This window comes from Geotrypetes seraphini, chromosome 3 (genome assembly GCF_902459505.1).
Source record: "Geotrypetes seraphini chromosome 3, aGeoSer1.1, whole genome shotgun sequence".
NCBI classification, from domain to species: Eukaryota; Metazoa; Chordata; class Amphibia; order Gymnophiona; family Dermophiidae; genus Geotrypetes; species Geotrypetes seraphini.
In genome coordinates, this window is record NC_047086.1 from 65,349,102 (window position 1) to 65,375,063 (window position 25,962).

At 47.5% G+C, this 25,962-nt stretch overlaps 1 protein-coding gene across 9 annotated transcripts in view; it reads left to right on the forward strand.

Moving 5' to 3' along the window:
- DST (dystonin) overlaps positions 1 to 25,962 on the forward strand; it is an 883,569-nt gene that overhangs the window by 328,274 nt on the left and 529,333 nt on the right. For all 9 annotated transcript variants that reach the window (XM_033936420.1, XM_033936427.1, XM_033936422.1 and 6 more), the window contains 2 exons: positions 22,753 to 22,865; positions 23,074 to 23,180. In XM_033936420.1, the coding sequence (XP_033792311.1) occupies positions 22,753 to 22,865; positions 23,074 to 23,180 (220 nt within the window). The remainder of the gene's footprint in view (positions 1 to 22,752; positions 22,866 to 23,073; positions 23,181 to 25,962) is intronic.

Genomic DNA, 25,962 nt, shown 5'->3' on the forward strand with positions numbered 1-25,962 from the left:
TCTCTGCCTTTCAGTGTGCTTTGTGTTTTTTTTTAAATTTTATTGTTGGTAGATCATTTTGACTTAGTCATTATAAAAGTAGCTCGCAAGCCCATAAAGTGTGGGCACCCCTGGTGTAGAGGGACCACATCCACTCTTCTCCAGTCCTCCTGTACTATTCTTTACTCTAGAGAAGCATTGAAAAGGTCAGTCAGCGGAGCCACCAGAACTTATCTAAGTTCCTTAGCACCCTCGGATGTACACCATCCGGCCCCATCACTTTGTCTACCTTTAATTTATCTAGCTCTTCACAAACACAACCCGCTGAAGATTGATCAGGGTCTACCACTCCTCCATCCCTATTCACATTTGTCTTTTGTGGTCCCGGTGCTTCAGCCATGAGCACAGAACAGAAATATTTGTTAAGCAAATCAGCTTTTTCTTTATCAGCTTCTACATATTCCTCCCCTTCACTTATGAGTCTCACAATGCCACTTTTGTACTTCTTCCAATCAATAATATATCTAAAAAAATGTCTTGTCTCCTTGTTTTACCGTGTCAGCTATTTTTTTTTTCCATTTGAACCTTTGCTTTTCTGACTACTCCGCCAGCCTCTCCTAACTTTTCCAGATATTTTTCTGTCTTCCTCTTTCTGTAATCTTTTGTAGTTTTTGAAAGCTAACCTCTTATTCCTTACCTTCTCAGCTACTACTTTTGAGAACCAAAGCGGCCTTCTTTACCTCTTACTTTTACTCACTTGCCCCACAAAAAGGTTTGTCGCCCTTACAATAACTCCTTTCATTTTTGCCCACTACATTTCTACTCCTTCCAGACATTCCCATCTAGATAACAATTTCTTGACGTAATCCCCCATTTGAACAAAGTTAGTTTTTTAAAAGTCTAGAACCTTTACTTTGAATGAGCCTCTCTATACCTGTCTTAATATTAAACCGTACTATGCAGTGATCACTGGATGCCAGATGATCACCTACTGTAACATCAGAAACACTTTCCCCATTTGTAAGCACTAAGTCCAGTATGACCCAATCCCTCGTGGGTTCCATTACCAATTGCTGGAACAGTTGTCCTTGTAGGATCTCCCTACTTCTAGAAGACCCTGCAATAGGGATACCCCAATCAACATCCAGCATGTTAAAATCACCTATTAGTAAAACTTCCCCCTTTTAGATATGTTCTGAATGTCTACTATTAAATCTTTGTCCACTTCTTCCGTCTGTGAAGGAGGCCTGTATTTCATACCAATCTATGGGCTCCTTTTACAACAGTGCATTAGGGCCTTAACGCGCGAAATTGCTTTGCACGCTAAACCTTTTTTTTTTTTTTAAGTTTTATTAGGATTTTATATACCGCCTATCAAGGTTATCTAAGCGGTTTTACAATCAGGTACTCAAGCATTTTCCCTGTCTGTCCCGGTGGGCTCACAACCTATCTAACGTACCTGGGGCTATGGAGGATTACCGTATTTTCGCGGATATAACGCGCACCATTGTAAAACGCGCACAGGGGTATAGCGCGCAGAAATCACGATGATATGTACAAAAACTTTTCTATACCGCGCTCAGGCATATAACGCGCATGCTGCCCGACTCTCCTCTGGCCACCCCGACTCTCCTTTCGCCCTCCCCGACTCTCATCTGGTTGCCCCGACTCACCCTGACTTTCGGTGCACTGCCCCGACTCTCCTCTGGTTGCCCCGACTCACCCTGACTTTCGGTGCACTGCCCCGACTCTCCTCTGGTTGCCCCGATCTGCCTGTCCCCCTTGAAGATCTGCCTGTCCCCCTTGAAGTCCTGTCCCCCCTTGAAGGTCTGCCTGTCCCCCCTTGAAGGTCTGCCTGTCCCCCCTTGAAGTCCTGTCCCCCTTGAAGGTCTGCCTGTCCCCCTTGAAGATCTGCCTGTCCCCCCTTGAAGTCCTGTCCCCATCCTGAAAGCCTGATGCCCCCCCTCGACGTCCGATTCTTCTCCCCCCTCGGCAGGACCACTCGCACCCCCACCCCGAAGGACCGCCGACTCCCCGACAATATTGGGCCAGGAGGGAGCCCAAATCCTCCTGGCCACGGCGACCCCCTAACCCCACCCCGCACTACATTACGGGCAGGAGGGATCCCAGGCCCTCCTGCCCTCGACGCAAACCCCACTCCCCCCCAGCCGACCCGCGACCCCCCTGGCCGACCCCCACGACCCCCCCACCCCCCTTCCCCGTACCTTTGGAAGTTGGCCGGACAGACGGGAGCCAAACCCGCCTGTCCGGCAGGCAGCCAACGAAGGAATGAGGCCGGATTGGCCCATCCGTCCTAAAGCTCCGCCTACTGGTGGGGCCTAAGGCGCGTGGGCCAATCAGAATAGGCCCTGGAGCCTTAGGTCCCACCTGGGGGCGCGGCCTGAGACACATGGTCGGGTTTGGCCCATGTGCCTCAGGCCGCGCCCCCAGGTGGGACCTAAGGCTCCAGGGCCTATTCTGATTGGCCCACGCGCCTTAGGCCCCACCAGTAGGCGGAGCTTTAGGACGGATGGGCCAATCCGGCCTCATTCCTTCGTTGGCTGCCAGCCGGACAGGCGGGTTTGGCTCCCGTCTGTCCGGCCAACTTCCAAAGGTACGGGGAAGAGGGGTGGGGGGGTCGTGGGGGTCGGCCAGGGGGGTCGCGGGTCGGCTGGGGGGGCGGTCGGAGGTTCTTGGGGGGGGGCGGTCGTTGGAGGGAGGGGGGTTTGCGTCGAGGGCAGGAGGGCCTGGGATCCCTCCTGCCCGTAATGTAGTGCGGGGTGGGGTTAGGGGGTCGCCGTGGCCAGGAGGGTTTGGGCTCCCTCCTGGCCCGATATTGTTGGGGAGTCGGCGGTCCTTCAGGGTGAGGGTGCGAGTGGTCCTGCCGGGGGGGGGGATGTATCGGACGTCGGGGAGTCGGCCGGGCAAGAGGGCTTGGGCTCCCTCTTGCTCCGATCGTGGATGCGGGTGCGGGTGGGAGCGCGTGCGAGCGGTCGTTCGGGGTGGGGGTGCGAGCGGTCCTGCTGGGGGGGTGAATCGGGCGTCGGGCGGGGTGGGAACTATGTTTAAAAACTTTTGTATACCGCGCTCAGGCATATAACGCGCGAGGGGTATGCGCGGTACGTAAAATCACGTATAACGCGCGCGTTATATCCGCGAAAATACGGTAAGTGACTTGCCCAGGATCACAAGAAGCAGCGTGGGGTTTGAACCCACAACCCCCGGGTGCTGAGGCTGTAGCTTCAACCACTGCTCCACACACTCCTCCATTGAGCTGGCATTAGTTCTAGAAGCGTAGTGTGGGTGTAGTGCACGCTAAAAACGCTAGCGCACCTTAGTAAAAGGAGCCCTAAATATATTTACTATTCCCTCTTTCCAAAATGATCCACAGTGCCTCTTCCTTGTCCTTCAGATCCTGCAATTGTGTGGCTTTAATATGATCTTTAACATATAACACTACTCCCCTTCCTTTTCTTCCCACCTTGTCTTTCTTGAACAGATTATAGCCTGGTATATGTACATCCCATTCATGGTTTTCCGAGAACCATGTCTCTGTGATCACCACTATATCCAACTCATCTTCTTCCATCACAGTTTCTAGATCCAGAATCTTGTTTCCCATACTTTGAGCATTAGTATATACTGCTTTCCAGACATTGCCTCCTTTTCCCATCCGTAGATAGGTAGGTATTCAGTAACTTCCAGGCTGTCCTGCAAGGATATGATCTGCAAAAATATTAAGTGGCTTTGATTTTAATCTTAAATATCTCAACTGACTGGAAATAGTTTTTTGCTACCTGAAATATTTTTTCTGTTGATTTGAACACTAACTTTAATATTTAAATTATTATGATTTAAAACTGCTGTGTTCTCTGGGCTTGAGCACAAACTGGATTATTTATTTAATTCTGAGATTTAAAAACTGTAAACCAGAGGGCATAATTTGAGGTTGAGGGGTGGTAGACTCAAGAGCAATGTAAGGAAATTCTTCTTTGCGGAGAGGGTGGTAGATGCCTGGAATGTGCTCCCGAGGGAGGTGGTGGAGAGGAAAACAGTGGTAAGAGTTCAATAAAGCGTGGGATGAACACAGAGGATCTCAAATCAGAAAAAATTAAGACCAGTACTGGGTAGACTTCCACGGTCTATGTCCTTATATGGCTGTTTGGTTGAGAATGGGCTGGGGAGGGCTTCGATGGCTGGGATGGTTTAGATGGACTGGAGTGAGCTTTGATGGAGAGTTCAGTAGATGGCATCTAAGGAACGAAATAGCTGAGCCACTTCGACAAATATGCAACCTATCCCTAAAAACTGGAGAGATCCCAGAGGACTGGAAAATAGCAAATGTCACGCCCATCTTCAAGAAAGGCTCAAGGGGAGACCCAGGAAACTATAGGCCGGTGAGCTTGACCTCGGTCCCGGGAAAGATGATGGAAGCGCTGATTAAAGACAGCATTTGGGAACACATCGAAAACAATGGGCAACTAAAGTCGAGCCAACATGGTTTCTGCAAGGGCAGGTCATGCCTCATGAACTTATTATACTTCTTTGAAGGGGTAAACAGCCAGGTGGATAGAGGGGAATCCATAGACATCTTTTACCTTGACTTCCAAAAAGCCTTCGACAAGGTACCACACGAAAGACTGCTAAGGAAGCTATGGAACCACGGGGTGCAAGGGGAGGTCCACCGATGGATCAAAAACTGGCTGGCGGACAGGAAACAGAGGGTTGGAGTAAAGAGCCATTACTCAGATTGGCAAAGGGTCACGAGCGGAGTTCCACAGGAGTCGGTGCTGGGACCGCTCCTGTTCAATATATTCATTAACGACCTGGAGGCGGGAACAAAATGTGAGGTTATTAAATTTGCGGATGACACTAAATTATACAGCAGGGTCATAATCATGGAGGACTGCGAAGACCTCCAAAAAGATCTGACAACGCTAGAAGAGTGGGTCAAAAAGTGGCAAATGAGTTTCAACATAGGGAAATGCAAGGTCATGCATATTGGGAAAAAGAACCCGATGTTCACTTACAAGATGGGGGGATCACCGTTAGGGGTGAGCAACCTTGAAAGAGACCTGGGAGTGATGGTGGACACAACATTGAAGGCGTCGGCGCAGTGCGCCACAGCCTCAAGGAAAGCGAACAAAATGTTGGGTATCATTAAGAAAGGTATCACGACCAGGACGAAGGAAGTCATCTTGCCACTGTATCGTGCAATGGTGCGCCCGCACCTGGAGTACTGTGTCCAGTACTGGTCACCGTACCTCAAGAAAGACATGGCGGTACTTGAGAGAATCCAGAGAAGAGCAACTAAGCTAATAAAAGGTATGGGGGACCTCTCATATACTGACAGACTGAAAAAGCTGGGGCTTTTCTCCCTGGAAAAGCGACGACTCAGGGGAGACATGATAGAAACCTTCAAGATCATGAAGGGCATAGAAAAAGTGGATAGGGACAGATTTTTCAAACTAAGGGGAACCACAGGTACAAGGGGGCACTCGGAGAAATTGAAAGGGGAAAGGTTTAGAACAAACGCCAGGAAGTTCTTTTTCACCCAGAGGGTGGTGGATACATGGAACGCGCTGCCGGAGGATGTGATAGGCAGAAGTATGCTACAGGGCTTCAAAGAAGGTCTGGACAGGTACCTGGAGGACAAAGGGATTGAGGGGTACAGATAGGAGTAGAGGTAAGGTTATAGGGACAGGATTAGAGGTAAATTACAAAATTAGTCAGAGACCACTGTTCAGGCACTGATGGGCCGCCGCGGGAGCGGACCGCTGGGCAGGATGGACCTCTGGTCTGCCCCAGCGGAGGCAACTTCTTATGTTCTTATGTTCTTAAGCATAGTACCGGGTAGAGCTTTAAGTTCCGACCCAGCAATACCTAAGAAGGAAAATTTAAATTACCAGTAATTTAAAGAGTGGGTAGGGTGGGTATAGTTTTTATATTTAAAATAGCCAAGGACCCTATACTATCCCTGATGAAGGCATTTTTATTTTGCTGAAACACGGCCTGTGTTGGGTCATTTGTATTTTATACATTATTTTAGTTCTATCCTGCGGGTCACTTGTGACTGTATATACCTTTTGTGGATTGTTTTTAAGATTATTGTTTTTAGCTTTTTGGATGCTTATTAAACTACAATCTGGTACATCCGATCTTCTGTTTCACAATCTTTTTGTTGTTTTGCTGCTTCATTTCCTTGGTAGAACCTTTTGGTGCTATTTGGATTTTGTTAGTTTGCATATTGTGGTGCCATTCTGGTGCCCATAGCAGTGCCCCTGATTTGTAGATAGATATCATTATTGAATTGGAGTTAATTGTTAGAATGAGTTTGATTAATTTTGTAATAGGTTCTGTTGTGTACAGGTGGTCCAGGGTAGATGTTTTTAGGAGTTTATCACATGCAACCATACTATCTGCATGGGGAACATTGTTGTATAGTGATTCTGATCACAATGGATGTTCATTGGCCACTGTTGAAAACAGAATACTGGGCTTGATCGAGCTTTGGTCTGTCCTAGTATGACAATGCTTATATATTTATGTTATGTAAACTATTCTGAAAAAGACAAAAGTAAAACGTGGAAGAATGAATCAAGTGCTAGTTAATTGAATGGGCAATTGTTTGAGAAAGATGAAAAGATGCTTTGTCATTTACGTAATATCTTATGACTCATACAGCCAAGTTTAAAGTCAATATGTATTGCAGGCAACCAGTGTGGGATCCATCAACACCATGTATAAGAACAATTAATTTAGCTGTAACATTATGAAATTGTTGAAGTTTATATTGTAATTTCATGGAGATTCCTGATTGTAAAGTGTTACAGTAATCAAGCTGGGAAAGTGTAAGAGATTGAACCAGACTTCTGTAGTCTAAATACTGTGGTCTAAATATTTGTCAAATTAAACGAAACTGCCTTAAGCTCAAGATACTGTTTATGTTTGGGAATTTCCACACACATTCATTGTATATTGTGCATTTTAAATGTAACTTTGCTCAACTTGCTATGCAAGTTTTCTGCATATAAAATTTGAGTATATTTAGCCTTCTATGTATGATGAAGTGTGGGGTGATGAAAGCGCTGTTCTTCTGCCTAGATATGAGCCCTGTAAAAATTTCATGTTGAAGAAGTTTTAGGAAGGCTCATACCCACCCCTTGGAGTATTGTGTTCAATTTTGGAGACTGTATCTGGCGAAGGACATAAAAAGACTTGAAGCGGTCCAGAGGAAGGTGACGAAAATGGTAGGAGGTTTATGCCAGAAGACATATGAGGAGAGACTGGAAGCTCTGAATATGTATACCCTAGAGGAAAGAAGGGACAGGGGAGATATGATTCAGACGTTCAAACACTTCAAAGGTATTAACGTAGAACAAAATCTATTTCAGAGAAAGGAAAATGGTAAAACCAGAAGGCATAATTTGAGGTTGAGGGGTGGTAGATTCAAGAGTAATGTTAGGAAATTCTTCTTTATGGAGAGGGTGGTTGATGTGTGGAATGCGCTCCCGAGGGAGGTGGTGGAGAAGAAAACGGTGACAGAGTTCAAACAAGCGTGGGATGAACACAGAGGATCTCTAATGAAAAAATAATGGGTATACACTTCCCCCTCCCCATTCGCGGTTTCGGCAATCGCGATTTCACATATTCGCGATTTTTTAAGGAGGGGGAAAAAAAAGAACACCCTCCCATAGTTTAGCCTTCCCCCCAGCATCCCGGGCTCATCTGGTGGTCTAGCAGGCTTTCGGGGCAGGAGCAATCTTCCTACGCTCCTGCCCTGTGTAGATTGCCAATAGGAAATGGCTGCCGTGAGCTCCCGCCGTAGTCTTGTGAGACTATGGGAACTCACGGCAGCCATTTCCTATTGGCGATCTGCATGGGGCAGGAGAACAGGAAGATCGCTCCTGCCCCGAAAGCCTGCTAGACCACCAGGTAAGGCCAGGATGCCGGGGGGAAGGCGGGAGGGGGGGGGGTGGGTCAGAGCCGGACCAGAAGATATTCACAGGATTTCACCATTTGCAGTCTGGCTCTGCCCCTATCCCCCACGAATCCGGAGGAAGAAGTGTACATTGAAGGAACTAAGACCAGTACTGGGCAGGCTTGCACGGCCTGTGTCCTGTATATGGACATTCAGTTGAGGACGGGCCGGGGAGAGTTTCAATGGCTGGGATGGATAAGATGGGCTGGAGTGAGCTTTGATGGAGGCTCCAGTAGATGGAACCTAAGCACACTACTGGGCAGGGCTCTGGGTTTCTGGCCCAGAAATATCTAAGAAAAAAGACTATTTAAACTAAATTAATTTATGGAGCATGTATGGTTGGGCAGACTGGATGGACCACTCAGGTCTTAATCTGCTGTCATTTACTATGTTACTATGGGCTCCTTTTACTAAGCCGCATTAGGGCCTTAATGTGTGGAATAGCATTGAGCTGGCGTTACTCTAGAAGCGTACTGTGCCGTTTAGCGCGTGGTAATTTTGTGCGTGCGCTAAAAACGCTAGCGCACCTTAGTAAAAAGAGCCCTATGTTTTTACTAATGCGTAGTGTGGGTTTTAGCGCCGGCAGCGGTGGTAACTGCTCCGACACGTATAGGAATTCTATGAGCATCGAAGCAGTTATGCCGGTGCTAAAACCCGTGCAATGTGTTAGTAAAGGAGGGGGATGGTTAGGTGCAGATGTATGCAGGCATTCCTCTCCTCCATTTGCCATAAGTTGCCATATTGTTTGAATATATTTAGGTTGATAATGTGATGAAATGATCAGCATGATGAAATGTCTAGGGTGATGCAGTGTCAACTGATGAAATATCACTAAATCCATAGCAGCACCATCTCTGTGCCTTCCAAAATACACCCCAGGAATGCTTATAAGTAGGCACTCACCATTCCTGCACATACTTTTTATGCATGTACAGTATACAGAGTTGTACAGTTTTATAAAATTCCCTTTTCGGGGGGGCGTGGCCGTGCTGAGAGCAGGGAAGACGCGTTTTCCTTGAGCTCCGCTGCTCTTCCCCTGTTTCGGCCTCCCGGAACTAGATTCAGCGACCATACTCACCACCAAGCGTTTTCTCCCGACTCCTTGGGGCTGTATGGACAAATTCTTACAAAAAGGGAGTGGGGATATGGCGGTAAAGGCCGGTAAAAAGGAGCGCGAACGCACGAAATCGGGGCCCGGCACGGACGGCAAAATGGCCGGCTCGGGAGATACCGCTGACTCAGCTGGGGCGGATATTTATTTTTTTTATTTATTTATTTATTTAGATTTATATCCCGTTCTCCCAGTAGCTCAGAACGGTCTACAAGTAAACATACACAGTAGAAGTAATTAGGCAAATAAGATGTACAATAGGTTTAGGTGCTTGGACATACAAAATTGTGCAATATTTATCAGGGTACAAACAATTTTTCAGAGTACAGACAATTTATCAGAGTACAGACTAAGAGAGGACTATACTGAAATTTAGGAGAAGTTAAAGGGGAGAGAAGAGAGAGGTGGGGTTTAAGGGGGGGTGTAGACTGAGGGAGATCTTTAGTTGAAGAGGAGGGTCTTTACCATTTTACGGAATGTCAATAAAGAGTTCTGTTGCCTGAGTTGGGGGGGGAGTTTATTCCAGAGATGTGGGATGAAGTGGCTGTAGGATCGTTTGCGGGCAGTTTCTGAGAGGAGGGACCTTCCAGGGGGAATGCATAGGCGTATTTCTGATTTTGAGCGGAGGGAGCGAGTGGGGGTGTAGATGGGAAGCTTAGATTTTATGTAGGAGGGGGTGGTGGCATAAATTCTCTTGTGGGCTACTGCTAGGGCCTTGAAAGCACAGCGCTGGCTAATTGGGAGCCAGTGTTCAGCGCGGAGTGCTGGGGAGACGGGATCATGGTAGTTGAGGTTGTGTAGGAGGCGGATAGCTGCATTTTGGACACGTTGGAGGCGTTTGAGATTATTTTTGGTTAGTCCATTAAATAGGGAGTTACAGTAATCCATTCTGGAGAGGACATATGCGTAGAGGAGTTGGGCGAGGTCAGGTGTGGAGATGTAGGGTTTGATCCTTTTCAGTTGGCGGAGGTAGTAGAAGGAGGTGGAGATTACTTGGGATATGTGGGCAGATAGGGATAAGTGTCCATCTAAAGTTACTCCTAGGCTGCGTACCTGATCTGTTGCCGTTAGTAGAGTGGAGTCCCATGCTAGGGTAGGACGTGTGAATTTGGTGCTTTTTTTCCTGATCCATAAGAGTTCTGTTTTAGTGGCGTTTAGTTGAAGTTTGTTGTTTGACATCCAAGTTTTCATATCAGAGAGGCAATGTTGGAGGTTAGTAATTTGGGACGATCGGTTCTCGCCTAGTGGGAGGAGCAGCTGGATGTCATCTGCATAAGAGTGGATTTTAATGCTATATTTCTGCGCTATATCAATGACAGGTCTGATGTAGAGGTTGAATAGGAGGGGGGATAGAAGGGCGCCTTGAGGAACACCATATTTGATAGGCTTGGGGCGAGATTTGTGTGTTCCTAGTAGGACAGTCTGGGTCCTTTGATGGAGGAAGGAGGTGATCCATTGGAGGGCTGTGTCCTTGATTCCGAGGTCATAGAGTCTGGATGTGAGGAGGTGGTGGTCAACTGTGTCAAAGGCAGCGCTGAGGTCAAGTAGGACTAGTAGGGCATCACTGCCTTTGTCGAGTATTGCCCAGCTGTCATCAATGATGTCAAGGAGTACTGACTCTGTGCTGTGGCCTTTTCGGAAGCCGGACTGGACAGGGGATAGAGCAGCTTGTTCTTCAATGAAGGGGTGAAGTCGGTGGAGCACAATTCGTTCAAGGAGTTTGGAGACAAATGGGAGGTTGGAGACTGGGCGATAGTTGCCGGGTTTGTTAGGATCAAGGGTGGGTTTTTTGAGAGTGGGCTTGATAATAGCTGACTTCCAGCTGAGGGGCACAATCCCAGTGGTTAGATTGTGGTTAGTGGATATGATTGCGCGTCTCACGGAGGCAGACGTGCTGGCGCTGGGGATGCGCTTGGATAAGGTGCAGGAGTCCATCGCAACTCTCTCTACATCAGTGGCAGAGTTTAACACACGTGTTTCTGAGGCTGAGCAGCGGATCAGCACTGCAGAGGACTCCATTACTACAATGCAGGCAGAGATACAGCAACTACAGCGCAAAGTGGGGCAATGTGAGGAGAAAATGGAGGATCTGGAGAATCGCTTCAGACGAAATAATCTGCGCTTGGTGGGGGTCCCAGAAACGATATCAGATGGAGATCTCCTGCCTACACGGGAAGCATGGCTGACGACTGAGCTGCTGGCTACGCGGGGCCTGGGTCCCTTGCGTATCGAACGAGCGCACCGGTTGGGCAGGAGGCAGGAGGGTTCGACCAGGCCGCGCGTGGTGATCCTCCGTATCCTCAATTTTGCTATCAAAGATCTTCTTCTCCGCACCTATCGCCAGAAAAAGGACTTACAGTTCCAGAACCAGCGTATCCTGATCTTCCAGGATTATTCTGCACAGGTGGCATCCCTCCGCCGAGGCTATTCGACTGTCTGCAAGCAACTCACTGAGAAAAAGCTACGCTTCACTTTGCAATATCCTGCCAAGCTCCGGGTGCTTCATGGGGGTCAACCCTTTCTCTTTGAGACCAGCGAGGCCGCCCGGGCTCAGGTTCTTCTGTGATATCCTGATTTGGAGCCGAGCACTTGATGGACTCTGACTGTGTCTTGTGGTTCCTTTCTGCTATGAGTGGGGGAGCACCTGTGGGATGCAGGAGGTGTTCCCCTTGAGACATGATGGCTCATATTATTATGGTTCTCTCTGTTTTGTGGCTCCTACTTGGGGGTCACTTTTGTTTGTTCTGGACACTGTTTTCTGGCCCTTTGAGCTAGTTTGTTGTTGATTCCTGCCGTGGTGGGACTTTGCGTTTACTTTTCCTTTCGATGCTCTTTTCCTCTGGGGTCCTGCTTTTGTTGCCGGTGTTTGCCCCTTGGCTCTTGCCTTTCCTCATTCTTGCTTCTTACTGCTTGGTCTCTGGTTGGGAGGCTGAGGGGGGGAGGGTCTTTGGGCCCTTGGCGTACCCTTTTCTGGAGTGGTGGACTGGGGTATCAGGGGGGAATGGGAGGGGGGTGTTGGGCTTGGGAGTGGGGGTTGGGGGGGCGGGAGGGGGGTTTGGGCCTGTGCGGGGCGGTGGGGGTCTGGGAGGGGGGAGTTGGGGTTGAAGAGGGATAGTGGAGGGAGGGGTGGGGGGGATTGGATCTGTGTGGTAGTTGGTGGGATGTGTGTGTGTGTGTGCTGGAAGGGTGGCTGCCGGGAGGAGGGCTGGGACTCTCGGCAGGAGTTCACTACTCCTTTGTTTTGTAGACCTTTTTGGTTTTCTCTCTGAATGACGCCTAAGCGGGGAGTGCGTTGTGTGACGTGGAATGTGTCTGGTATTAACTCTCCGATAAAGAGAACCAAGATTCTGCAGCATCTAGCCCGGCATCGGGCAGATATAGTGGGACTGCAGGAGACTAAGCTTTCCGAGAAAGAACATGGTAAGCTGAGGCAGTCCTGGGTGGGACAATGTTATTCTGCTTCATCTTCTAAGGCTAAGGCCGGGGTGGCTCTCCTGCTGCATAAGTCTGTCCCTTTTGTTCAATCTCGGGTCCTTTCGGATCCGGAGGGTCACTATGTACTGGTTCAGGGTACGTTGTACCAGCGCCCGGTTCTTTTGATGTCAGTGTATGCTCCCAATACTGCTCAACGGTCCTTTTATAGGAAGCTTCTGGGGGTGCTCCTGTCGGTGACCTTGTTACCTGGGACCCATAAGATTTTCCTGGGGGATTTCAACTCTATTCTGGATCCTGTTCTGGATTCTTCTAGGGGGACTTCTCGGTCCTCTGGGAGATCGGATAATGGGCCAAGTGCTTGGATGCAGGCTTTGGATGTGGTAGATGTATGGAGAACCCTTCATCCTGGAGAGAGGGATTTTACTCATACTTCCAAAGTGCATGATTCCTCCTCTAGAATAGACTATGTTTTTCTCTCCCGTTCCTCCTTCTACGCAGTACATCAGGCTGAGATTGAGGTGCTGGTTATTTCTGATCATACTATGGTTTGGATGGACGTTAGTCTTGCTGATGGGCCCCCCGCTGGGGGTGGGCGCTGGCGTTTTCCGGTAGCACTCTATTCTGACCCTGATTTTAAACAGTATCTGGAAGTGCAGTGGAAGGAGTATGTTGAGTTCAATGGGGTGCATGCAGATGATGGAGCTCTTTTTTGGGAGGCCGCCAAGGTGGTGCTCCGTGGGGCTGTGTTAGCCTATTGTGCCCGACGGAAGAAAATGTTGGCGGCAAAGATTTTGGCTCTCGAGCGTAAAGTGCGGGAGAGCAGGCTTCTAGTATTACATTCTCCAACACTATCCCATAAACATGAGTTTCAGGCGGCCCAGGCAGCACTCCATGCCCTCTTACATGAACGAGCACACAAGTCGCTCTTTTATTATAAGTATCGCCTTCATAGGTTTGGTAATCACCCGGGTAGAATGTTGGCCCAGTTGACTAGGGCGCGGAGGGGGTCCTCCTCCATCACCTCTCTTAGAGACGCTGGGGGGCAGCTGGTTACAGCCCAGCCTCAACTTGAACAGCTTTTTGTCTCTTTTTACAGCTCTCTTTATACGGCGGAGGTGGTGGACCGGGACTCTTCGATTCAGGCGTACTTTGACTCGCTGCCCTTGCCTCGGCTCTCGGATGCCGACAGTGCGAGTTTGGTCTCCCCTATTACCGGGGAGGAGGTCTTGGGGGTTATTAAAACCTTGCCTCTCTGTAAATCCCCGGGTCCGGATGGCTTTGGCGGGGAATTTTATCGTCTCTTGCAGGGGTTTGTGGCTGATCCGTTGAGGCGGTACTATGAGCAGGCGGTGGAGGGGGGTTCCTTTCCTCCTGGTTCAAATAGGGCGCTGATAACTGTACTGCCCAAACCGGGTAAGGACCCTCTATTGGTGGGGTCTTATAGGCCCATCTCGCTTATCAACGTAGATCTTAAAATCCTAGCCCGGATATTGGCTAACCGTTTGGCCCCGCTTGTCCCTTCCCTGGTGGGAATGGACCAAGTGGGTTTTGTGAAGGGTCGTCAGGCGGGTCATAATGTTCGGAAGCTTTTACTTGCTTTAGCCCATTGTGATTCTCGGCGACAGCCTACCTTGGCCATTAGTTTTGACTCTGAAAAGGCCTTTGATCGGGTTGAGTGGGCCTTCCCCTTCCCGTTGCTACTCCGCTATGGGATGGATGGATTTTATCTGAAAGCTCTCCGTGCTCTATACTCTAATCCCGAGGCTGCTGTGCTAGTCAATGGGGTAGCTTTCTTTGCGGCGGGGTACTCGGCAGGGTTGCCCCCTGTCTCCTTTGCTTTATATTTTATTTTTGGAACCCCTATTGCTTTGTATCCGCACTCATCCGTTGATCGCGGGCGTGGAGGTGAGAGATTCCTCCCTGCGTAGTTTGGCCTTTGCGGATGACATTATGATTCTTTTGACTGACCCGGTTTCGCACCTTTCTTTACTGTTGGAGCTGTTTCGGCAGTTTGGGGAACTTTCGGGTCTGAAACTCAATGTTTCTAAGTCGGAAGCGCTCCCTCTTCATCTGCGTATCTCTCACCAGTGGTCGGACTTCCCTCTGAAGGAGGCTTCGGCTCAGGTGAAATACTTGGGGGTTCTTATTCCCTCCTCCTTGACGTGCCTTTATGAGCTTAATGTCCGACCCATGCTTCGGTCCTCTGTCGAGAGTCTGCGCCTATGGGGTGCTTTGCCGGTTTCCCTTGCGGGTCGCGTCTTTTTATATAATATGATGATTGTGCCACGGTGGCTCTATTTGTTGCAGACTTTACCGATTTGGTTGAGGCACCGGGATTTGGAGGAGCTGTACCGTGCTCTGCGGATCTTTCTGTGGCGGGGACGGTGCCCTCGTCTGCCCCTTCGCATTTTGATGTTGCCGGAGGTGCAGGGGGGTTTCGGTCTTTTAGATCTTCAAGCTTATAACTTGGCTTGTGGCTTACGCCAGATTCGGGACTGGTGTCTGGAGAGTTCCTCATTTCTGACCTTCTCTGTGGACAGGGACTTCTTGTCCCCTGTCTCTGGATTGTTCTTGTTGCATGCACCTTCGGCCCGGTTGGACTCCTTTCAGAGGGGTCATGTGGTGTGGTCCTATATGAGACGTATCTGGAAACTGCTTTGCAAACACTTGGGGGTCAATTATAGCGAAACCCCAATGTTGCCCTTAGTGGGCAACGCGCAGTTTTGCCCTGGAAGTGACAACCGAGTCTTCCAGCTTTGGCATGCACATGGGGTACGTAGAGTGGGTGATGCGCTCACTGAGAGGGGGATTCTTCTTTCTCCTACTGAGTTGGCGTCTCTCTATGATTTGGATCGAGTGGATGCCTTTGGTTACTTACAACTTACCCATTATGTTCGTAGTCTCGGAGAGCCGTCCTTGCATCCCTCGGTGGCACGGAGTCTTGGCTTGAGTTTGGGTTTGTGGGAGGATCCGGCCCCGCGTCTGCGTTACTTTGTTACCGCGTTGTTGTCACCGTTGTCGACTGAGAGAGTGGATCTGTTGGCTGGGGCGTGGAGCGCTGATCTGGGGTGCACTATCTCGTCCTCCTTGATTTCTCATTGTTTTGTCTTCTTGCGTGCTCTCTCCCTCAATATGCTCCATAGGGAGCAGGAATATAAATTCCTTCATAGAACGTATATTTCTCCACAGAGGGCTTATCGAGCCGGCTTTGCCGCTCACGCCTGTTGTCCCAAGTGCCCTGTGAGTTCTGCTATCCTGGGACATATGTTCTGGGATTGCCCCCGGATACGGGCTTTCTGGCTGCAAGTGTGGACCTTTTTGTCCTCTATCTCTCCTTCGTTGTCTGCATGCATCCCTTCTATAGTCCTTTTTTATGATGGAGCGGCTCTCTCTCATTGCTCTGCTGGGCAGCGGATGTTGGTGTTCAAGGCCCTCCTTTTAGCCAAGAAGGCCATTTTAGTTTCCTGGCGGGCTCCCCATGCTCCCTCTTTTTCTCGGTGGCATTTATCCCTCTATGACTTAGCGCTTCTGGAGCGTAGGATGGTGGGGAGACATGACGAGGGCCGGTGGACCAAATTTCAGGATGTGTGGGAGGGGTACTGGTTGTCTCTCCCACACCGGGAGCGAAGTATGTTGCTGAACTGCTAATATTGTGGGCTGTGGTGTCCTTGGCAGGAGTTGGGTTCTACTTCCATCATTCTTCTTCCATCAAGCCTTCTGCTAGAGCTGAGGAGCCTGAGAGAGGAGATTCAACGCTTAAGGAGCATCCGTGATGACGAGACCTTCATCGACGGAATAATCCAGGAGCTGTCTCAGATCACCGAACGAGAGCTTGACAAGACCATCCTTGAGACTCCCAAAGCTTCCAAAACTTCAGGCTTGAATCCAACCGTCGGAATTCAGGAAGTCACTGGAGACGCTGATTCCTGGCAGCTGGTGACTTCCTCCACAGGAAAACGCAGAAAACCTCATTCTGTTTCTCTCTCTCACATACAGGGCAGCTCTACATCGACACCACATATCCCCCTTAAGAACAGATACCAGCTGCTACAGGAGGATCCTGACAACGAGGTACAAGAAGTGGTTGAGCAGACGGTTCCGGTTCCAGAGTCAACAGATCGGCCCGCCCCTAGAAAGCGCAGAGTTGTGGTCATCGGGGATTCGCTGCTAAGGGGCACCGAGGGACCAATTTGTAGACCTGATCTGCAATCAAGAGAGGTCTGCTGTTTGCCGGGGGCCAGGATCCGGGATGTAACCGATAATCTGGACAGACTCATCAAACCCCAGGATCACTTCCCTATGATCCTCATCCACGTCGGAACCAACGACACTGCCAGGTGCACCCCGGAGAGCATACCTGAAGACTTCAGAGCCCTGGGAGAGAAGCTGAGGAGGATGGATGCGCAGGTGGTCTTCTCCTCGATCCTCCCAGTGAGGGGCAAGGGCAGTGCCAGAGAGGATCGAGTCCGGAGGGCGAACGACTGGCTGCAGGGATGGTGCAAGGAGATGAACTTTGGGTTCCTACACCACGGAGAGGCACTGCAAGGACTGCTGGGACCAGACGGGTTACACCTGACCAGGAGGGGGAAGAACGTCCTTGGACACCGTCTAGCCCGCCTACTACACAGGGCTTTAAACTAGGTAAGATGGGGGAGGGTACGGGCACAAACAATCCACCTGACGAGCTAAGCTACCAATACTCTTTTGAGACTGAGCTAAGTAAATACTATATTTCTGGGACACATTACAATTTTGGGTCTAGGGGGAGGATACATAGCAATTCTGGGTCTAGAGGGGGTACACATTATAATTCTGGGACCAGAGAGAGTGCACACGTTGCAAATTGCACTAAAGGAGCTTGAGTAGCCCAAACGGGAATACCCCCACAGGGTACACACATTACCGAGTCTGAGATAGGAGCACACTATAGTCATGGGGAGTCCGAGACAGGTTCAAGCTTTAGCTCTGGGTCTATGGAGTGTAAGAGACATGCGAATAATGCTAATGGGGTCCTAGTTGATAAAGAGGGATCGTCCCCACTGAGATACAACAAACACACAACGTGGAGGGCTATGTACGTCAACGCCCACAGTCTGGGAAATAAGATCCTAGACTTGGAAACAGAAATGAGGAATGCTGACCTGGATGTAGTGGCGATATCTGAGACCTGGCTCACAGACTCCCACGGGTGGGATATGGTCATACCAGGTTACAACTTGCTTCGCCGGGACAGGGAGGGTAAAATGGGAGGGGGTGTAGCATTATATACTAAAGATGACATTAAGGTCACCAGAATCACGGATGTACAGTACACTGGGGAATCCCTTTGGGTAAATTTGACCAGAGGGAAGGACAAATGCCTGTATCTTGGCGTAGTATACAGACCCCCAAGACATCAAGATGACCTAGATAAGGAATTAATCGGAGATATAGAGAATATCACCTTACGGGGTGACACAGTATTGGTAGGAGACTTCAACATGCCTGATGTTGATTGGGTCACACTTTCCTCTGCTTCCGGCAACAGCAGGAAGCTATTAAACTCTTTGAATGGAGCAAGACTCAGGCAACTGGTATCTGAACCAACAAGGGAACAGGCAATACTGGACCTAGTACTTACCAATGGGGAAAGTATCACAGAGGTCTCGGTGGGTGAAACTTTGGCCTCCAGTGACCACAATATGCTATGGTTCAATCTCAGGAAAGGTTTCACGAAATCTACCTCAATGACCAAGGTTCTCAAATTCAAAGACACAAACTTCCAAGACATGGGAGACTTCGTTCACCAGGCGCTACAAAGCCAAGCAGACACCGACAGCGTGGAAGAAATGTGGTCAACTCTGAAAGCCACCATACAGGAAGCAACAACCCGCTATGTTAAATCAGTAAGCAAACGGAGTAGGAACAACAAGCCACAGTGGTTCTCTACGGAGATCTTGGACATCATCAAAGAGAAGAAAAAGCATTCATCTCTTACAAACAATCAGGGACACAGGACTCTAGAGTAAAATATCTGGCCAAGTCAAGGGCCGTCAAAGCAGCAGTTAGGGAGGCCAAATTCCGCATGGAGGAGTCTCTAGCAAAGAACATCCAGAAAGGAGATAAATCTTTCTTCAGGTATATCAGTGACAGAAATAAGAACTCGGGAGGGATAGTACGTCTCAGAAAACCAGACGGAGACTATGTAGAAACGGACTCAGAAAAAGCCCAACTGTTAAATAAATACTTCTGCTCAGTCTTCACCCGCGAGGCGCCGGGAATCGGCCCTCAGCCACAGACAAGGGTTAAATCAGTTGACCCGTTTAGTAATTTCAAGTTTACACCCAGCAGCGTCTATTGCGAGCTGTCAAAAATCAAGGTCAACAAGGCAATGGGGCCTGACAACCTACACCCTAGGGTGCTCAGGGAGTTGGGTGATTTCCTAGCGGAACCGCTATCCGCGCTCTTCAATCTCTCCCTTAGTACAGGTAACGTCCCGATGGACTGGAAGACAGCTAACGTCATCCCACTCCACAAGAAAGGCTCCAAGATGGAGATGGCAAATTACAGACCAGTGAGTCTCACATCGATAGTGAGCAAACTAATGGAAACCCTAATCAAACACCAATTGGATAGAATCATGGACGAGGAGAAACTAAGGGATCCCCGCCAACATGGATTTACTAAGGGGAGATCCTGCCAATCCAACCTGATCAGCTTCTTTGACTGGGTGACGAGGAAGCTGGATGCTGGTGAGTCCCTGGACATTGTCTACCTAAATTTCAGCAAAGCATTTGATAGCGTACCACACCGCAGGTTGCTAAGCAAGATGAGTTCTTTAGGTTTGGGCGACACATTGACAAATTGGGTTGGGAACTGGCTTGGAGGTAGGCTTCAGAGGGTAGTGGTGAATGGCACCCCCTCCGAAATGTCAGAGGTGATAAGTGGAGTGCCACAGGGCTCCGTCCTGGGCCCGATCTTGTTCAACATCTACATAAGAGACTTGACAGTAGGGCTCCGAGGAAGAATAACATTATTCGCCGATGATGCCAAGCTAAGCAATGTAGTGAACAAGAGCACAACAGACAATAATTCAATGGCAGATGATATGATGCATGACCTACTTCTACTGGAGCACTGGTCTAGGTCCTGGCAACTCAGTTTCAATGCCAAAAAATGCAAAGTCATGCACCTGGGAAGCTGAAATCCATGCAAGCTTTACACCCTAAATGGTGAGATCTTGACAAAAACTGAAGCAGAAAGAGACTTAGGGGTGATTGTCAGGGAAGACATGAAGTCTGCAAATCAAGTTGAGCAAGCTTCATCCAAAGCAAGGCAAATCATAGGTTGCATACGCAGGAGTTTCGTCAGCCGTAGACCTGAAGTCATTACGCCACTGTATAGATCCATGGTGAGACCGCACCTGGAGTACTGTGTGCAATTTTGGAGGCCACATTACCGCAAGGATGTACTGAGACTGGAATCGGTCCAGAGAATGGCCACCAGGATGGTCTCGAGACTCAAGGAGCTCCCGTACGAGGAGCGGTTAGGGAAGTTGCAGCTCTACTCACTCGAGGAACGTAGAGAGAGGGGAGATATGATCGAGACATTCAAGTACCTCACGGGTCGCATCGAAGTGGAAGAGGATATCTTCTTTTTCAAGGGTCCCGCGGCAACAAGGGGACATCAGTGGAAAATCAGGGGCGGGAAACTGCACGGTGACACTAGGAAGTTCTTCTTCACCGAAAGGGTGGTTGATCGCTGGAATAGTCTTCCACTTCAGGTTATTGAGGCCAGAAGCGTGCCAGATTTTAAGGCCAAATGGGACAAACATGTGGGATCTATCCGCAAAGATAGATAGGGAGGGTCATTGGAGTGGGCAGACTTGATGGGCCGTGGCCCTTATCTGCCGTCTATTTCTATGTTTCTATGTTTCTATTCTGCTGTCTGCTTTCGTCTTTCTTCTCTTATTACCTTGTTCCACCTTTCTTTCTGTTTATTTTTCTCTTGTTTTCCCATCTAACCACACGGGTTTGGGTTTGGGGGAGTGCCTTTGGGGGAGTTGGGGGTTGGGGGTTTGGGGTGTGTGTGTGGGGGGGGTTGGGAATACTGGTAAAATCCTGTATTGGGCACTCTCTAGCATCTTTGCCTGGGCGCTCTCCTGTTGTGTTGCTTTTGGGTTCCCTGGTTGTCTTATTTTAGCACTTCATTGGGAGATGCGGCTGTATTTTTATCTTTTCTTGTTCTGTATGTTGCTGATTTTGCTCAATAAAGAAATATTATATATTAAAAAAAAAAAAAATCCCTTTTCTCTGTGTAAAACAGGCTTCACATACACAAAAATATGTTAGCATAATTAAATGTTCTCGATAAGCATAAACAAGAAAAGTGAGTTCTCTACTTATGTGTGACCTATATGTGTTTCTGGGGTGTATTTTGGGCAGAGTAGAGGTGGAGTTGCGATGCACATGGATATTTTCAAAAACAGTGGTTTTAAAACCAGTCCTCAGGGGCCACCTGGTCTGTTGGGTTTTCAAGATATCCACAATGAATATGCATGAAAGAGATTTGCTTAGCAGGAAGGCAGTGGATGTAAACCTAGCTGATGCATATTAATTATGCATATTTTGAAAACTCACCTGTCTAAGTGGTCCCTGAGGACTGGGTTGAAACCCACTGTTCTAGAATGCATATATTCTATTACAGGGATCTCAAAGTCCCTCCTTGAGGGCCGCAATCCAGTCGGGTTTTCAGGATTTCCCCAATGAATATGCATTGAAAGCAGTGCATGCACATAGATCTCATGCATATTCATTGGGGAAATCCTGAAATCCCGACTGGATTGCGGCCCTCAAGGAGGGACTTTGAGACCCCTGCTCTATTATAACTACAATCTAAAATCTTAGGAGTAGAAATTGATAACTACCTATCCATGAAGAGCCACGTACAATCAGTAATAAATCAATTTTTCCTTGTGATGAGAAAGATAAGATCCATCAGAAAATACTTCAAAACAGAAGCTTTCCAAATTTTAGTGCAATCCCTAATCCTTTCTTGATTAGACTACTGTAATGTAACACTAGTTCTTTGCTCTAAAACATTGCCATCACATCTACCACTAGTTCAAAATTCAGAAGGAAGACTCATATACAGACTATGGAAATCGTAACATCTACAGCCCTACTATATAAAACTATATTGGCTGCCCATAACCACAAGAATCAAGTTTCAATTAAGAATCACTGCCTTTAAGATCCTGAGAGGGAATGCCCCTGACTACCTAACAGAGTTGACCGTCCTACTCCAGGGTGCCTCTAACAGATATTCCACCAGAAATCTTTTCCACTTAAAATTCCCAGCATGCAACAATATAAAGTCTACCAGACAAATTAGCTTATCCATCCAATATCAATTAGCAAAATGCTGGAACTAACTACCACTTACACTATGATCTTGTGATCAATATCTCAGGTTCAGAAAACTTTTAAAAGCATTTCTGTATCAAAGCAGGGCGCCAGCCCAGACATAACTGGGGAGAGTGTGGTGCAGTGGTTAAAGCTACAGCCTCAGCACCCTAAGGTTGTGGGTTCAAACCCAAACTGTTCCTTGTATTCGTAACTGTACTGCTCTACCTGTAACTAGCAACTCTGTTGAATCTCTGTCAAATTAAACTGTCCATTGTAGCTTCCTGGGTAACTGAACCAACCTTTTGTAATGCAACCAACCTTTTACTGAATAGGTAAAGGCGGAATAGAAAACCTGATTAACATAACATAAACATATATACAGGTGTAAAGTATACGCAGATTTACACCTTTTTTTGGAGCAGAGGCAGAAATATTAAGCTTTGATAACCACAGAATAAAGCTTTGCATAGCATGTTGTTATAGTCACAGAAGGACAGTTAACTTATGTATCAAAGAAAGGGAGGCTTAGGGCCTGATTCTATATATTGTACCCCAAAAAATCAGCGCCCACTAGAATGGCGCATAGCATGATTCTTCAAGGTGTGCGTATCTTTTTTGAATCATGCTTAGCACCTGTTTGCGTCGCATAAGTTAGGTGCCCCCATTTAGGCCAGCCAAAACCAGTTCCAAGCTCAGTTTGCAGATGTACAGATTATTTGAAAACTGAACCCTAAATGCTGGCTCCTCCAGCCCCCTGGTGTCTTCAAAGTTTGTATTCCGGCAATATAATTCCCCTCATAATTTCAGCTACACTACCCTTTGTTCAGTATTAACTTTATTCCCTTCTGATTTTGTTTTAGGCCGGACCTGATTGATATGAATACCGTTGCTGTTCAAAGCAATACTGCAAATTTAGAAAATGCCTTTTTTGTAGCAGAAAAACTTGGCGTCACAAGACTTCTGGATCCGGAAGGTAAGTCTCCTTAAATTCTGCAGGAATCTGCACATTGTGTTTTATGCATGCCCAAGGCCAAAAAGACTAACCCCCCCCCACCCCCCCAAATACAGTTCTGCAAGCAGAATATGAATGTTGGTATGCAGAAATAATAAATGTAGTATTTTAATTTTTTTATCTATTTTTAAAAAAACCTTATATTTCGCTTATACCTTTGCCTTTCTAGATGTGGATGTCTCCTCACCTGATGAGAAATCAGTAATAACATATGTATCGTCACTTTATGATGCATTTCCTAAAGTACCAGAAGGTGGTGAAGGCATCAGTGCAAATGTAAGTCAGAGAGCCATACCTGCTGTTTATAAGTAGGAAAGTAAAACTTGCTATAAATTAGAAAGGCTTAATTTGTAGACTGAAAGGAAATGGAACTCTAGAGCTGACTGAGAGTGCAGCCCACCCAGAGGCACGAGCAACACAAGAAGAGCAACTGGGTTAGGAAGTAGAATGACTTCTCTGTTCTGCTCCAGGCTTCATTACTCCCTTCCTTCCCCCCCCACCCAGGCTGTTTGGGAGAGGGAGGGGGCTGGAGCAGAGCATTCCTCCTTCTCTGGAGTCTGAGAAGAAATGCTTTCCAGACCAAGGGCTAGATTCACTAAGGGCACAGATCCGATCCGTGTCCAGGGGGCTGATTCACGAATCACCCTCATGCAAATGAGGGTGATCGGAATCACGCCCCCAACTGCCTGCCCAGAACGATCTATAGCAATCTTAGCTCATGTGCAGACCATCTGTAGACTTCCGGGCCTAGCAGATAATTTTTTATTTTTTATTCTTTTTTAAACTTTTTTTGGAACCCGTGGTTTTAACCTGCTTTAAACCCGTGGGTTAAAACTACGGGCTTGCACTGCAGGGAAGGGTGGGAGAGTTGGGGCAGGCAGGCATTCAGGGCAGTGGGAGAGTCAGGGCAGCTGGAGAGTCAGGGCTGCAGGAGAAAAGACATCTCCTTTCATTATAGCCAGGGGATGCAGTTCGGGTCAGGCAATAGATCGGGGCAGCAGGAGATCAGGGCTGACAGGGCAGAGAGCAGGGCGGCAGAAGACAGCGAAGTCAGAAAGGGCTTGAGCGACTGGTCCTCAGCCGTCGCTTGTTTGTGATCGGCCAGCCCAGTCGGTGTTGCAGGGTTTTGGTTAGTGAATCATGTCCCTGCCTACATTTGCATGCGTGGATCGGAGGATGGTCAGCAGAGAGGTAAGTGAATCGGGCCGTAGGGAAATCGGGTCGCAAAGGGGTCGCAAACGGATCGGTAGCCCTAAGTCCTTTAAATGATAAGGTCTTTAAATAATATCCATCATCCGGTGATCACTGTTCGCTAGATGATCACCTACTGCATCATCAGAAACTCTCTCCATTTGTAAGCACCAGATCCCCCCATCACCCCCTTCCTTGAGATTTGGAAAATAAAATGAAGCCAGTGTTGAAAAATAGAGAGGCAATATCTTTTCTACATTTGCATGGGAATCTAGTCAAGGTTGTATGCAAGTCTCATTTATTCTGTGTTAGTGAAGAATTAAGCACTAAGCCAGGCCTCCTTAGAGAAAAGCTTTCATGTGCCAAGTGTTGCAGGTCGCATGGAGGACAGTTTCCTAACTGGCTGCCTAGGTGGGGAGGGCAATTACAAAAGACACTTAAGAACCTATCAGGCTCATTTTCAAAAAAGATAGACGTCCAAAAAACAGCATAAACCAGCACTTGGATGTCTTATTAGTCAAAATGTCCAAGTGGGCATTCTCAAGACTTTCTAGATGTCATTCTGGTTGTTCTGTCTCCAGTGCGTTCAAATCTTAAAGGGGGTGTTTTGAGTGGGTTTAGGGTGGGTTAGAACTTGGGCATAATTAAACCTTTAACAAAAGGTCCTGGCTGCTCATTAGACATTTGCAAATAGACTTGTTTTAAAAGCATCTAAATGCTTAAAAAGTGCCCAAACTGATCGGATGACCACTGGAGGGATTAAGACATCATCTCCCCCTCCTCTTACTCCCCCTTCCATCACCCAAAGATGTTAAAATTAAAAGTACATTCTAGTCTGCATTACAAGGGGGTGCTAAAAAGTTCCGAATGTATTTTTCATGCCCTCGTGTTCTTCCCTTCTAGATATGTTCGTTTTCGTTTGTCTTGGAACCCCCATTCTCTCTTTCTTTTTTATTTATTTATTTATTTTTAAGCTCATTTTGCCTTTGTTACCTTTTTAATATTTTTTAGCTGTATTTTAAACAATTCTCTTTGTAAACCATTTAGCTGTTCCTTGATAGACGGTATATCAAATGATAAATAAACTTGAAAACTTTGAACTTCTCAGCCCAAGCAGCTTCAGATGTTTACACAGACATTTGAGCCCAGAAAGCAGAGAGTCATTTTTAAGAGTGACTGCAGTGAATTTCACATTAACAGTCCAAGGTACATACAGATGTCACTTTAACTTGCTTCTATTGTATGGTGAGCCCTCCAAAACCTACTGTACCTACATTAAGATGACACCTGCAGGCATAAGGGATATTGTTGTGGTGTTCTGGTTGGTACAGTAAGTTTTGGGTGGATTTTGGAGGGATTTGGGTGGATAATTCAATATAAGCATCTGTACCTGGTACTTATAATGTGAAATTCACTACAGTACTTCTTAGAAGAACTCCTCTGCTATGCTCAGCTGTCTGAATAGATTACTAAGAATGTAACTAACTAGAGGAAAACTTGCTTTTGTGCATTTTTCATGTGGATATATTTATATTCGAGAATGGCCAAAAAAGATAGACGTACTAAAGACCAAAACGTCTAGATAGGTCATTTGCAAAAAACAAACTAGATAGACGTCTTGCTGTTTTGAGAATTGACATTTTCTCTACTGGATTTAGGCGTCTTTCCCAAAATGGTCAAACTCAGACTTGGACGTCCTATCGAAAATGCCCATCCATGTGTCTATAAAATACCAACACAAAATCTGCAGAAATTGTGAATCTGCTTGGGAGTATGTGTGTAATTCTGTGCTCCATACAAATTACACCTTCAAACACAAAACACACCCACACTCGGCAGGTGCTTTCTTATCATGGTGCATTACTTT